The sequence below is a fragment of the Erigeron canadensis genome, chromosome 3, assembly GCF_010389155.1.
Source record: "Erigeron canadensis isolate Cc75 chromosome 3, C_canadensis_v1, whole genome shotgun sequence".
NCBI classification, from domain to species: Eukaryota; Viridiplantae; Streptophyta; class Magnoliopsida; order Asterales; family Asteraceae; genus Erigeron; species Erigeron canadensis.
In genome coordinates, this window is record NC_057763.1 from 757,034 (window position 1) to 770,342 (window position 13,309).

At 33.1% G+C, this 13,309-nt stretch overlaps 1 protein-coding gene across 1 annotated transcript; it reads right to left on the reverse strand.

Moving 5' to 3' along the window:
- Positions 1-786: 786 nt before the first annotated feature.
- On the reverse strand, positions 787-3,978 carry LOC122594228. The gene is made up of 5 exons (XM_043766696.1): positions 3,605-3,978; positions 2,412-2,610; positions 1,939-2,217; positions 1,435-1,552; positions 787-1,369 (listed from the first exon to the last, which is right to left on the reverse strand). Exons 1-5 carry the CDS (start codon positions 3,819-3,821, stop codon positions 890-892), a joined length of 1,293 nt encoding a protein of 430 aa, XP_043622631.1. The 5' UTR covers positions 3,822-3,978; the 3' UTR covers positions 787-889.
- Between the last annotated feature and the right edge of the window lie 9,331 nt (positions 3,979-13,309).

The window sequence follows — 13,309 nt, forward strand, 5'->3', positions numbered from 1 at the left end:
TTTATTTGAGTTTTTCTTTTTAATTAATATCAAATTTGTATGTGGATTAGTGTAGTTTATGTTGAATATTATTGGACCAATAATATACATACAAATATTGGTAAACAAGCTGTAGAATTAGTATTTATTTTAGAATAATGAATAACTCGATCGAGTAGGAACGAAACAACACTTGGCCATTTAGAGTTGTATGCGAACATCCAACAATGTCGTTTCTTGAATTGCTAAACGTTGATAGACTTAAGTTTATTAAGCCCGGGTTTTACGAAAATGAAGGCACATGGTTTGAAAACACAGGCTTAAAGTAAAGGCCCGAATTTGTCAAATATGACTATATTATTCCTGAAACCTTATTTATAATTTTGTTTTAATTTTTTTTGGCTTAAATCTCAACATATGCAATAAATAACTTGAAAAAAAGTTTTACTAAAAAGAAATGGAGTAAAAAGCTAAAAAGCCAATGCACCTTTGCTTCTTGAAAAATGCTTGTCAAGCTTTGAAAAAAATTACTAAGCATATGTTGTTTGGGTAAGGAAAAAATCCTGAAAAGTGCTATGCAAGCCAAAACACAATCACTTTAATGGGGAAATTAAAAAGCTATGCCAAGCACCCCCTTAAGAGGAGAGAGCTTATTAGTTTATTATGGCTCAAAAATGTTGGTTTAACTTCCAAACAACTTATTAGATTACCTTGTGCTATGCAAGCCTATGAATGAATCATGTTTGGTTTGGCAGTCTACGTATTAAAAGGAATGAAGTAAACAGCAAGACATACAAAGCTTTAACATACATAAACTTCATTTGCATTCAAATTGAAAACAAGTCCAAGGCTCCAAGACATTACAGTACTATATCACTAAATAAATACTCAGAACACCAACAGGCAACAACTACCGTTTTTTTGAACGACGCCACCAATAACCGACTACTAAGACTGCAGATACCATCAAACATCTTTTATAAAGCTTATTCTGCCAATTTTTGTATGCATCGAGTTTATTATTTAAGGATTTCAAAGCTTCCATTAACTTTCTCTTTTGAATCTTTTCTTCAAGTAAAGCTTCAATTGCCGCTTCTTTCTCATTCCTTTGACGAGTTAGAGACTCCATTAGTTTCTCTTTGTATGCAAGCATTTCTTTATTTTGGGATTTCAAAGTTTCCATTAACTTTTCGTTTTGAATCTTTTCTTCAACTAATGCTTCAATTTCTGCTTCTTTCTCCTTCCTTTGATGAGTTAGAGACTTCATTAGCCTTTCTTTCTCATCCCTTTCATGATGAATTAAACGAAGCTCACTCATTGCTTTTTTATACCAGCCACTTAAAGGAGGATCAATCCAGTCAATGGATTTACAATGCGCACTTTCAGGTCCCTACATACAATCTCAAAATTAATCCGTTATCATAAACAACCAAGCTCTAAAAATTACAAACTTACTCCATATTTAGGACAGCCCATAAATCTTCGGTTTGGGTTTTTCTTTGACCAAGATACATGCTCAACTCTTTTTAGAGGAGGGTCACAATAGCATAATCCATCTTCCTTGCTCGAATCGCTGTTACAATGTGCAGAGGAACAAGAACACATTTAGGGCTCAATTGATGTGTGCAAATTTTGGGCAAAATATGTTAGAGGTGAATGAATGTAGATAATGGCAAAACAAATACTTTAAGTAACAGTTATGATCGTTCAAAAAAAACTAATAGTTATTATAGATAATGGCACGGACACAGTGTGAAAAGGAAAAACATTTTAAAATTCACTTGATGGTCAAGGTAGCATTAAACTGAAGTCAGGGTTAAATGTTTCGAAAATTGCAAGAAATTGGCAGTTTGATTCTATTATTGGAAAAATCCTAGAGGAGGTTTTAGAATTAGAAACTTAAAGGTGATTTCTAGAAATAGAATGAACACAAAGTATGCTCTACATTATGCAGCTTACCCTTTTGAAAAAAACACAAACTTATAAGTGCTGCACTCTCCTAAAGGAAATGATGCGTCAGATGTCATTCCAGCTCCTCTTTTATTGCTGTAACCTGGATAGTCTTCAAGTTTGAACTCGGCGCGTTCAAGCAATGTTAGAGAATTTTGAGTAGCAAGTTCTTCGATGTTCCATAAATGAAAAGGTTCTGAAGTCTTGTGGGTTACATGAACTTCACCCTTTGGTTGCAACATGCCACTTGCATTCTTAAAGAAACCAGAAACCAGATTTCTGTGCATCCTATAAGCAACAAAGAGTTTATGGAAAATAAAATCATAAAGGGAAATTGGGAAAACATAAAAAAAAAAAAAAAAAAAAAAAAAAAATTATTATAAGAATCAAGAATGATGAATAATTTACAAGAAGTAAACCAAATATGATATTTTATGAATTAACTGGCACAAATTCATTAACAATGCCAAAATGGAGCTTACATGATGACTTGTTGATCATCTTCACGCCCGAGAAAACCGGCATGTGGAAAATTATAAATAATCCGGTCAAACTTCTGCATTTGAAGATCTGTATGAAGCTTCATTTGGAGGGCATCAACTTCATGTAACAACTGAGCTCCAAGAGAATGCAAGGTCTCCAAGTTTGTTTTTGCTTCCTTGTATTTCTTAATCAGAACATCTAATAAAAAAGGAATCATTGATAATAGGGGAAATTCTATAAAACAATTACCTCTTTTAGAATTTTCCCTTGATAGGATGCCAAATCAGAATTCAGAATACAATATACGTTCTTATTTGTCTGACAAAATAAATCCTTCACACAACAAATAACATGAATTCTTATTTGGCACGAATGTTGATTAAGAACCGTTAGACTGAAACATGAGCATTACCACGAACTGAACCTTATCGGTTTGGTTAGATTGGGGGGGAATATGATAGCATAATATTTACCCAAAGGGAATTCTTATTAATTATTATACATGTTGGTAACTCTAAATCTTACATACATTGTGATTTACATTCTTAAGTTTGGATCATTCTATAGGTGTCAAAAGAAGCAGCCAGAGAAAATAATGAGATCACAAGCTTCTACGTCACAAATATCCCTAAGGATTAAAGGTTCTAATACGTTCTAGTACTACGTCACGCCCCCGTGCATCAGAACCTTGTCGATCTGACAGGGGAGTGGAATTCACAAAAATAATAATGGTGTTCCCATTGGGTGTCTAGTTCCAAACTCTCGTCGGGCCTAACGGGTCCATATGAATAAACAGGAACCTTCAACACTGGCAAACAGAGAATGGTGCTTCCCAACAATCTTAGGGAAATGGAAAGTCATATTAATGTCACAGATCCGTTTGTTCCTATTTCCCATACGCATGCTTCAAATATCAAAAATAGTGCCGGATTTTATTTTTATTTTTGAAAAATAGAATAAAATAACTAGTTTCAAATTACAACTCCACCTCATCATACAATGGCATGTGTAGACTAAGTTATCTTAAACGGGTCGCCAATAGCAGGCTAAAGACTCGCCCAGTTGATCTGGGATCATTGTCTAGCAGGGGAGTCTTTAGTTATCTAGGAGGTGTATATATGCTTTTTAATTTATTCATTAAAAAAAAAAAAAGACAAATGTTAAAAAGTATTATATTATATTATGTAATTACCATGAGAATCAAGGGAAGTGGCCACAATGTTGGAAGCATCACCAAAAGCCATACCCAAACTAAGTGAAAACGAGAAATCTCCTTCTCCAACCAACAAAATCCGATGATCAGATGAATAATGCTTCAACCATCTTACTTCTTTCTGCTTCCTTCTCCATTTAATATTATTCTTTTTCCCACAATTGGGCTGGTTTCCTTCTTCCTTCACTGCAGACATGATATGATGCTCTCAATCTTTGTCTAGATATTTATATTTCATATATGTGTAAAAATCCAATGTGGGTGATTTTCACGACGACTTATTACAAAGTTTGGGGTTGACTCTGATCACATCACTCACAGTAGAGGAAAGAAAGAGAGTATTTTTAGTTTGCTTTTCTTTTACTTTCTTAAAGCAGGTGATAATCAATTACTAACTTGTATGCATTATTGTAGGTGGTCTTGCTTTTTAACTCTAATAATGATAAATGAAATGATTTAATTTAAAGTGCTACACTTAAGTAAGTTACTCGTATGAGAATTTTTTTTTTTTATGAAAAATATTAATTGTCTTAAAAGAATAGCCTAAAAATCCTCTTAATTATTAAATGGAGACATGTGATAAAATCAAGTGACAAAATTAGGAAAGAGATTTAGTGGATAACACATGTCACCTTCTTAAAGTTTTAAGATGATTTTTGGCTAATTTTTAAAAGGATTTATCATTTTCTTTTTATTTTTAAATTAATCGTTCCTCCATCGTTAAGCAAACGGAGAAAATTCGAAAAAAAAGTGTCCAAATGTGCCAATACTATCACGAACCAACCTAAAAGCTTGCGTGAGTCGATCATCGTCATTTTTAATTGTGTCACAACTAGATCGAATTATTTTAGTAAAAACTACGTAAATGGTTAAATTCTAAGATGCATATCCTATTTTAAATACCTATAAATAATTTTACTAGTTTGATAAAAAAAAAAAAACAATTACTACCTAACTTTAAGTAAGAAACAAAATTAACCAATCATAACATGACAATTGTCAATGGTAAATGATTGGAAAAAAGTGTAAGTCTCAACTACGAATAGATAAGTGTTGAAGACACATCTATGTCAATGGTAAGTGTACTTTGCAACACTTTCACTTAATCTGGACGTGACCAGTTTAGAGTGAACAGTGTACCAGGTTAACTTGAGTTATACTTATTAAGGTGACAAGTCGAATAAGTAAATACAATGCAATAATGTAAAGTACAAGTAAAGTAAATTGGTGAGACAATATGTAATTTTTCAAGTGTATTTTATTTATTAATTGTTAAATAAAATACAAGGTTGTTGCGGAACCAAGATAATACATGAATGTAAATATTCTAACAACCTATGAAGTACAATTGATCTATACTTGGAAATTCTCTTAACAATCGAAACACTTAGAGTTGTGAAATGTTCTTTTTTGCGATTGAGAGAATATTGCACAAGTTCACCAACAATATTGCAGAATGTATGTGGTTGCAAAGTTGTTGAAATGCTTGGGCAAGGACCTCTATTTATAGTCGAAGGTTGAGCATTGGGATCTCAACTTCGACGTACAAATATGTTTGACAGCACACAAAAGTATTAGTAAATAATTATTTGTGTGTGTGCTAATTAAAGTAAGACAAAAGTTTACTTTATTCAACCACTCTACAATTTTGCACTTTAATCCACAGACAAGATTATTATCCGGGTAAAAGGATGTAGTGTATAGGTCCTCCTCGTAATCAGTGTAAAGCTTTGTAAAGACATTTACACTGGAAGATCTCCAGTTGATTAATCTGGTAGAAAGTCAACTGGGCTTCGCTGCCATTGCCTTTCTCTTTCTTCCACTTGTTGTCTTTGACTTCTTCCCCGTCACTGCCACCGCTTCAAAAGGGTGTTAAAATGTGAAGCGTGGACGACCTTCTTCCCCGTCACTGCCACCGCTTCAAAATTATGATTTTAAGCGGAAAAGCATTGATAAGGGGGACCTGGTGGGGTGATTGTTCGTAGATTGCGAATGATGAAGGGGTGATCTACCTCATGTATGTTATTAGTAACTAAACATATACCTCTACGTTACTACACTAATATTATTAGGGCTTCAAACACTTCGTAATTTATACACTTCGCATAATAACACAAAATAGTTAGATACCATAAGAATCAAAGGAAGTAGCGACAATGTTAGAAACATCACCAAAAGCCAAACTAAGTGAAAACGAGAAATCTCCTTCTCCAACCAACAAAATCCGATGATCAGATGAATAATGCTTCAACCATCTTACTTCTTTTGTTTCTGTTATGGGCCATTGATGTTGGTATTTGCGTACCATTTCCACCATCTTTAGTTGAACACACACACACAAAGAAAGTGGTAATGGAAATGGCCTAAAAGGAAAGACTTGAGCTTTCCTCTCTGTACAGTATACATGCGGGTATTTGGTATAATGGAATGATACGAACATCATTTCCTTGTTTGTGATACATATATCAAAAATCATGAAGAAAGACTTCCCTTGTTTGTTAACATTGAAGAAAGAGAATGAGAAAGGAGAAGGGAGAATCAATTTCATTCTCCTCATTCTCTACAAATTGTAGAGAATGTGTGAGAATCGAGAAATATATATTTTTTTTCTTTTCAAGATGTTATATGTAATAAATGCATTATTTTTTAAAATTTTATTTTTTTATATATATTCATTCTCTGTGGGTACCAAACAACGGAATTCATTCTCTTTCCAAATACTCATTCTTTTTCTCACTATTTCCATTATCAATTACATTTACATTCTCTATGATTTCCTCCTACCAAACACCCCGAGTATGGGACTAAGTGTCAGGATGGTATTACCATATTACCCTTCGTTTCATCTGACTTTGGAAAAGGGAAGTGATATTAGCACTACTTGATCATTTTGATATATTTACCACAACTGTGTTTTACTATTTCATACAGTCAGCTGTAAAACTTGTACGTTGTGATACGTATATCAAAAATCATGATACGAACATTATTTCCTTTTAAAATCAAACGACATGATGGATTTGATACAAGAAGTTAGGGCATGGTTGGTAATAAATTCTATTGCGACAAAAGTGTGTACGTGAAAAACTGTAAAAAGATTGCGTAAAAACTTTTAGAATTTTTGAAAATAAATGATTTATTTAAAAAAATATAGTATGTGATAAGCCTCAAATTGTAGATGTTTCCCTACACCGAATTGGACGTTTTGTACTAGTTTTATAGCCATTTATACTTGTTTTGTGGTGCGTTATGGTGTTTGCTAGTGGTTTCAGGCCTATAGCAAGTATATTGCCCCAAATGGTAGAAAATAGCTCAGAAGTGGTCCATATGCACTAACCGAAGAAGAACGAAGCTGAAACGGCAAAACTCTGCAAGACCTCGCGGCGCGATGAGGGTTTCTCGCGGCGCGACCTGAGAAACTTGAAGTCATAACTCTGGCCTGCATGAACTCGTGGCGCGAGGAGGGTATCTCGCGACGCGAGACAGGGTTTTTCAACCCAGTAGCAGCGCGAGTGGAAGGACTAGCGGCGCGAGTTGGGCATTTTCGAAGTCAGAACTTTGGCCTGGAGGAGCTAGCGGCGCGACCCGAGTTCCTAGCGGCGCGAGTTCTATCTGACATCACCATTTTCTCTCTCCTGGGTATAAATACCATCCACCACTCCACCCAAACCCTAGTCTTGGACATTTTTCAGCTCACACACTTATACTTCAGCCGTTTTTCAAGGTTTTCAAGAGTTTTTCACTACTTCAACATCATTTGAAGACTTGAAGATTAACTTTAGCTATTGTTACTCATTGTAGCTCGATTGTAACTTCGGTTTGTATTTGTTCTCTATATTGGGTACATCATGTCTTCCTTTCTACTTCAATCTTTAGCTTTTAACATTATGAGTAGCTAAATCCTTATACATCTATGAAGATGAAGTGAAACAATTAGTTATGGTTGCATAGTATTTTGAATTCAAGTTGGTTTTACTTAACATTTTGTCAAGATCTTAATGAAGTGATTTCTTCCACTTAGATTTGTGTTCTTGGTGATATTTGTGTTTTTCAATAGTGGTACTAGTTGAATGCAAGTATTATTTTAGTTGTTTGTCTATGAACAATTTTTGCTAGGTCATGGTATGATAGTAAAGAATATAAGTTTAATAGAAATTACTTTGTTAAGTGAACTTAACGGTTGGTGGTACCACGTTTCTTCCACAAAGATAAAATTGTTATTTAAGTAGTCAAACAAACTAGTTAGTTCAAAGAAGTGTAATAAGGTTGGTGGTACCACTTGTTGTAAGGAATTGAATTGATTAGGTGATTGAGTCGATTTTACAACCGGAGTGCACGCCGAGCGTGTTTTAGTCTTGTCACGATGTCACCAACAATATCGAATTTTGAGCTTAAACCATATGCAACCTAAACTTCTTGTGTAGCGGATTCGACATAGATGACTTTTTAATTATTTGTTACGACTCAAACTATTTTCGCATACTCTCGATTGACACCCCGAATGCAGCCTAGCTCTCCCCATTCAATAGGCTAAGCCTATCCCTTTGCCGTAAAGCTAAGACAGAAACTCAGCTAGGACGGTTGAGTATTTAATTTATTTTACTTGTCGATTAATTAGCTTTCTGAAACGCAAAGTGACAACTCGGTCACAAACCAAACTTTTTCTTGATTTACATTTTTACAACCTTAAGTACAACATTTAGTCCTTGTGTTCGATCCTGGTCTTACCCATTAACTATATTACATACGAACGGGTACACTGCCCGTAAGTGTATGGTAGACAGTAAACGGTAGATCTTGTTATAAATTATTAAACTCGATTTCACACATCAGTATGATAAATAAAAAATGTTAAAACAAAATAAATTTTATAAAAACTAGTGTTATACCCGGACGTTAGTCATCGATAACGATCGGACACAGACTTTTTTAATATGTCAACGGTTACCATTATTAGGGGAAAAAAACAGCTTTAAATGATACGTAAATCTTAAAACATAAACTTTGATAATGAAATAAAAAATTGTAAACTATCTTGAAACTTGAAAGATAAACATTAGAAACTTAAAACTTTCATGGTGCAAATAAAAAAAAAGACTAAAACTAAGTACCATGAATTATTTTACATAAAACATTAATGGTAAAAATAAAAAGTTCCAAAACATTGAGTAGTTAAAGTGTGAACTACTAAAACGTTATCACTCTAAAAATAAATATAATAAATCAAAATATTATATATAAAATCCAATAAGACAAGATAACATCACATGCTTTACTATTCACGCAAAAATATTTTAAATACTCCCTCCGTCCCAATTTAAATGTCACATTGACTAACTTTGACCGTAAATAACTTTGTTTGTACTATATAGTAGATGATGAAACTTATATGAACGAAAAGTAAATTAAAAACTCAATCCATTCATATATTTTATATCAAGTGTTACATGACACAAACAAAGTTATTTACGGTCAAAGTTAGTCAACATGACATTTAAATTGGAACGGAGGGAGTAGTATATATGGCATAATATAACGATGGTGTTACATTAATCTTTTTTAAATTTGTATATGTCATTAAGACATGAAGTGTATATTATACGAGTAAAAAATTAATTTAACAAGTTACTTGCGCCTATATAAAAAATTAAAAAGAAAAAAAGGAAAGCCATCAAAAGTTTGAAAAAACAGTTCAGTTCTTCAGTTTGTTCGGCTCAAGGGGCTTTCACATCATTCTGCGCCAGATAGGTTAGGCTACGAGTATATTTTTTTATTATTCGAATTATTAGCATACTTACTCTTAAATTATATAGTGGTCGCATTATATTTTTGATTGTGAATTATATGTGAATAGTTTTGATTTTCTGGTTTTTTTATTCATTTAGTTATACATCTCGAATAGTTAATTGTATGTAATTATTGATTGCTATTGTTATTACGTATGCCTATTTGATTAATTGTGAATGAAACATATTTGATCTTGTTTGCAAAATAGTTAATCATTTTGTATACCTGCGTTGGCATCGGATATAGGCATACCCGCGTTGACATTGGATATAGCCTATATCCAATGCCAAGGCGGGTACACAATCGGATCAAATAAAATGTTTACATTGAGTTCAATGTAAAGGTTTTAGACTTTTAGGCTAGAAATCAAGGGGACTGGTGGGTGCAAATAAAACCTTTACACAATCATATATTTGCTCTGTCATGGCTAGTGTTCAAATATTTATAGGTTGGGGTCGCTTGATTCGAAAAAGCCTTTATACTGGTCGGCTATAAACTAGTCTTGCAATGGAAAGCATGGACGGTTTGCAGGGCTAAGCACCCACCAGTCCCCTTAATGTAAAAGACAACCATTTTGTATAAATTAAGTATAAATATTTGATTTCTAGTAATGGAAGAGCAAATAAAACTTTTACATTGGGCCCTTAAAAAGTAAACTATCGTCATATAATTTTATTTTAATAACATTTTATTAAATGGTTATGTCTTTTACATTATGTTGTATACAACGATCAGGAAAATCATATAGTTGAACCCCGTCACGTTAAATCCTGGCTCTGTTTCTGATACCAACAAAATTAAAAAATGTGGGTTAGAGAAAAATAAAGTTGATATAATATAATAAATTGGTTAAAAGTATTGATTGAAATTATGTTGTGAGTTGGATTGCTATTACGCTTAACTATTCAAGCTTCATGTTAATTAGTAGCTAGACTCCGAAAAGGTCATTATCACATGAAGTAGGGGTGAGATTGGGTCGGTTTTGGTCCAAAACCAAAAACTGAACTGAAACTTTCGGTTTTTGAAAATCAGAAACCATTGGATTTGGTTTTGATTCGGTTCGGTTTGTCGGTTCGGTTTGGGTCGGTTTTCGGTTTTGTTTCGGTTTTTTTTTTTTTTTTGCTTTATTATGTAGTGTTAACTAAAAAAAATGTTTATTATGCAGTAAAATTCTTAAAAGTTTATAGAAGCTAGACTATTAAGTTTTGGTCATCTATTGTTAATGTCTAGCAGCAAAAAACATAGAACATAATATAACTTATATTTATGTAGAATTGGGTTATTAAGCAGGAATAGTTGCAAAAACAAATTAACGTGACTTTCGTATTCGTATTGTACATAATGTAATGAAACATTAGTTACGTAAAGGAGCTAAACTAGTAATAGATACGAAATGATATAAATACTAAATTAAAAATTATATATATAGTATTCGGTTCGGTTCGGTTTTGAGGGTTGGTTTTTGTACATAAAACCGAAAACCGAACCGATCCGTTCGGTTTTTGAAAAAACAAAACCAAACCTTTATTATAATTATAAACAATTTAAGTCCTTATCTTCTAAAAATTTCCACTATCACAATTACATCAACCTACACCACTTGACACTGCCACCACTACCAATAGTACCATCACCGACACCACTAGACTGTCTTCCCCACCACCGTCGCCGCATTGCGCGGATACCATGCTTATATATATATATGGTAACACTCCGGTGAGAACACTTTTAAAATAGAGTTAATTGCATAAATTATCCCTGTGGTTTACCAAAATCCGTGGTTTTCATCCCTCTCAAGAAGTTTTAGTGATTTTCATCCCTTTCACAAGAATTTTTAGCGATTTACGTCCTTATTATTAACGCAGTTACCTTCTTGCCGTTAAAAGGCTTCACGGGCCGCCCACGTGAGGACTGTTATGTCATTTTGCATATCACAGGGACGTTTTCTGCCAAAATATAACTCTATATATATTTTGCTCTTTCTCATTTCCCCACTAAAATTATTTCCCCTTTTCCCTTTCTCTTTCCCCTCATTTCTTATAAACCTTAAATTAATCAATCCCTTTTTCATATCATCAAAAGTTATGGTGATTTATTCATCATGTGGATCTCCTTCCATCATACGCATATCATGGACACCTAATAACCCAAGAAGAAGGTTTTACTGCTGTTCAAGAAAGATTAGTTTGGGTTTTTCAATTTTATTAATAATTAATCATGAACATATTTTCGTCTTTTTGATGTTCATGGCTGGATTATTCGAGATTAGGGATCAAGGTGTGGATTCATTCGTTGGCACGACCCACCAATGTGTTCAAGGGATGTTGAAGTTATACCCAATTTGCTACGGTCTATGAATCGAAGTGAAGAAGTTGCTAGAGCAAAATCAAAGGAAGCAAGAAGATATAAGATTATGTTCGGATTTAGTTGGGTTTTTTTATTGTTTACATGATGTTTTATTGATCAATAATGTAACAAATTTGATGAATATGACTGTATGTGTAATTAGTGGTTTTCATGAAATGAAGGTATTAAAATTGCACCAATTGTTTACTGTGACACAATTTGGCATCCAAGAGACAATCTACCTAGTATTAAAAAACGACCATATGACAAAATGACTATATAACGGCTTCATAATAAAATGACCATATAACAAAATGACCATAGCACAACAATTTGCATACCAAATGAGCATATAACCAAATTACCAGATGACAAAGAAAACGACCATTGGCTGGAATTTCATAGTATGCCAAAATAGCAGTTTCAAAAGAGACATAACACATGTTGTTTCAAAAAATACACCAACCAACAGTTTAAATACTAATAACAAATTAAAACTACTCCACCGATGTTGTCCACAAAACTGGCCTTTCAGGAGACTCACTCAACATCCCACCATGATTAATTTTCAAAGAAAACAAATTAAGGTTAGAACCTAAAAAAAAAAGGAAAATATTAGTGAACAATCAATTTAAAAACACCACCTTTCTTTTAAATGAAAAAATTAAGGAAAATGGGGAAAATAAATCAAAAAGGTGGAAATAAAAAACCTAAATTATCATAAGCTCTGGTAGGATTGAATCCATTGTTTGTTCGTATATTCCATGTAGTTGTCATTGTGAAATATCGAATTATAAACCCTAAAATTTCATTGAGTGATTTCTTCGATTGGTTCTGCTTTGATTTGGGGTTTTGAAGATGAACGGGGTGGTTTAATTGGGTTTTGTGGGATTTAGGGTATTTATTTAGGAAAAATTGGGGATAAATGGAATTTAAATGATCGTTTTGATAATATATGAGTTTTGGCAGAAAACGTCCCTGTGATAAGCAAATTGACATAACAGTCCTCACGTGGGCGGCACATGAAGCCTTTTAACGGCAAGAAGGTAACTGAGTTAATAATAAGGACGTAAATCGCTAAAAATTCTTATGAAAGGGATGAAAATCACTAAAAATTCTTGAGGAGGATGGAAACCACGAATTTTGGTAAACCACAGGGACGATTTATGCAATTAACTCTTTAAAATAAGAATGGTGAGAATACTTAAAAATATCATTTTAATGCATTAAAAGTCCATAAAACTAACATAGTGCATAACTAATTAACATTATTTAAGTGTTTAACAACACACTGATCCGTCAAAATAAAAAAACACGTTTTTTGTTTTGTGCATCCATCTTGGATGCATATTCATCAAAATTTTACATCCAACAAAAAACATGATTTTTTCGATTTTGACAAATCAATGTGTTGTTAAACACTTAAATAATGATAATTAGTTTCGCAATATGTCAGTTTTATGGACTTTTAATGCATCAAAATATAGTTTTTAAGTGTTCTCATTATTTGTTCTCATTTGATAGCCACTATATATATATATACTAGGTCTT

Bases quoted from the DNA above. Each gene is read 5' to 3' on its own strand.
- LOC122594228 (XM_043766696.1), bottom strand. From the start codon at position 3,821: ATGTCTGCAGTGAAGGAAGAAGGAAACCAGCCCAATTGTGGGAAAAAG. The intron at 2,611-3,604 runs GTAATTACATAA...CTTTTTTATTAG, and splicing joins CACTTCCCTTGATTCTCATG to ATGTTCTGATTAAGAAATAC. The intron at 1,553-1,938 runs GTAAGCTGCATA...ACATTGTAACAG, and splicing joins TTTGTGTTTTTTTCAAAAGG to CGATTCGAGCAAGGAAGATG.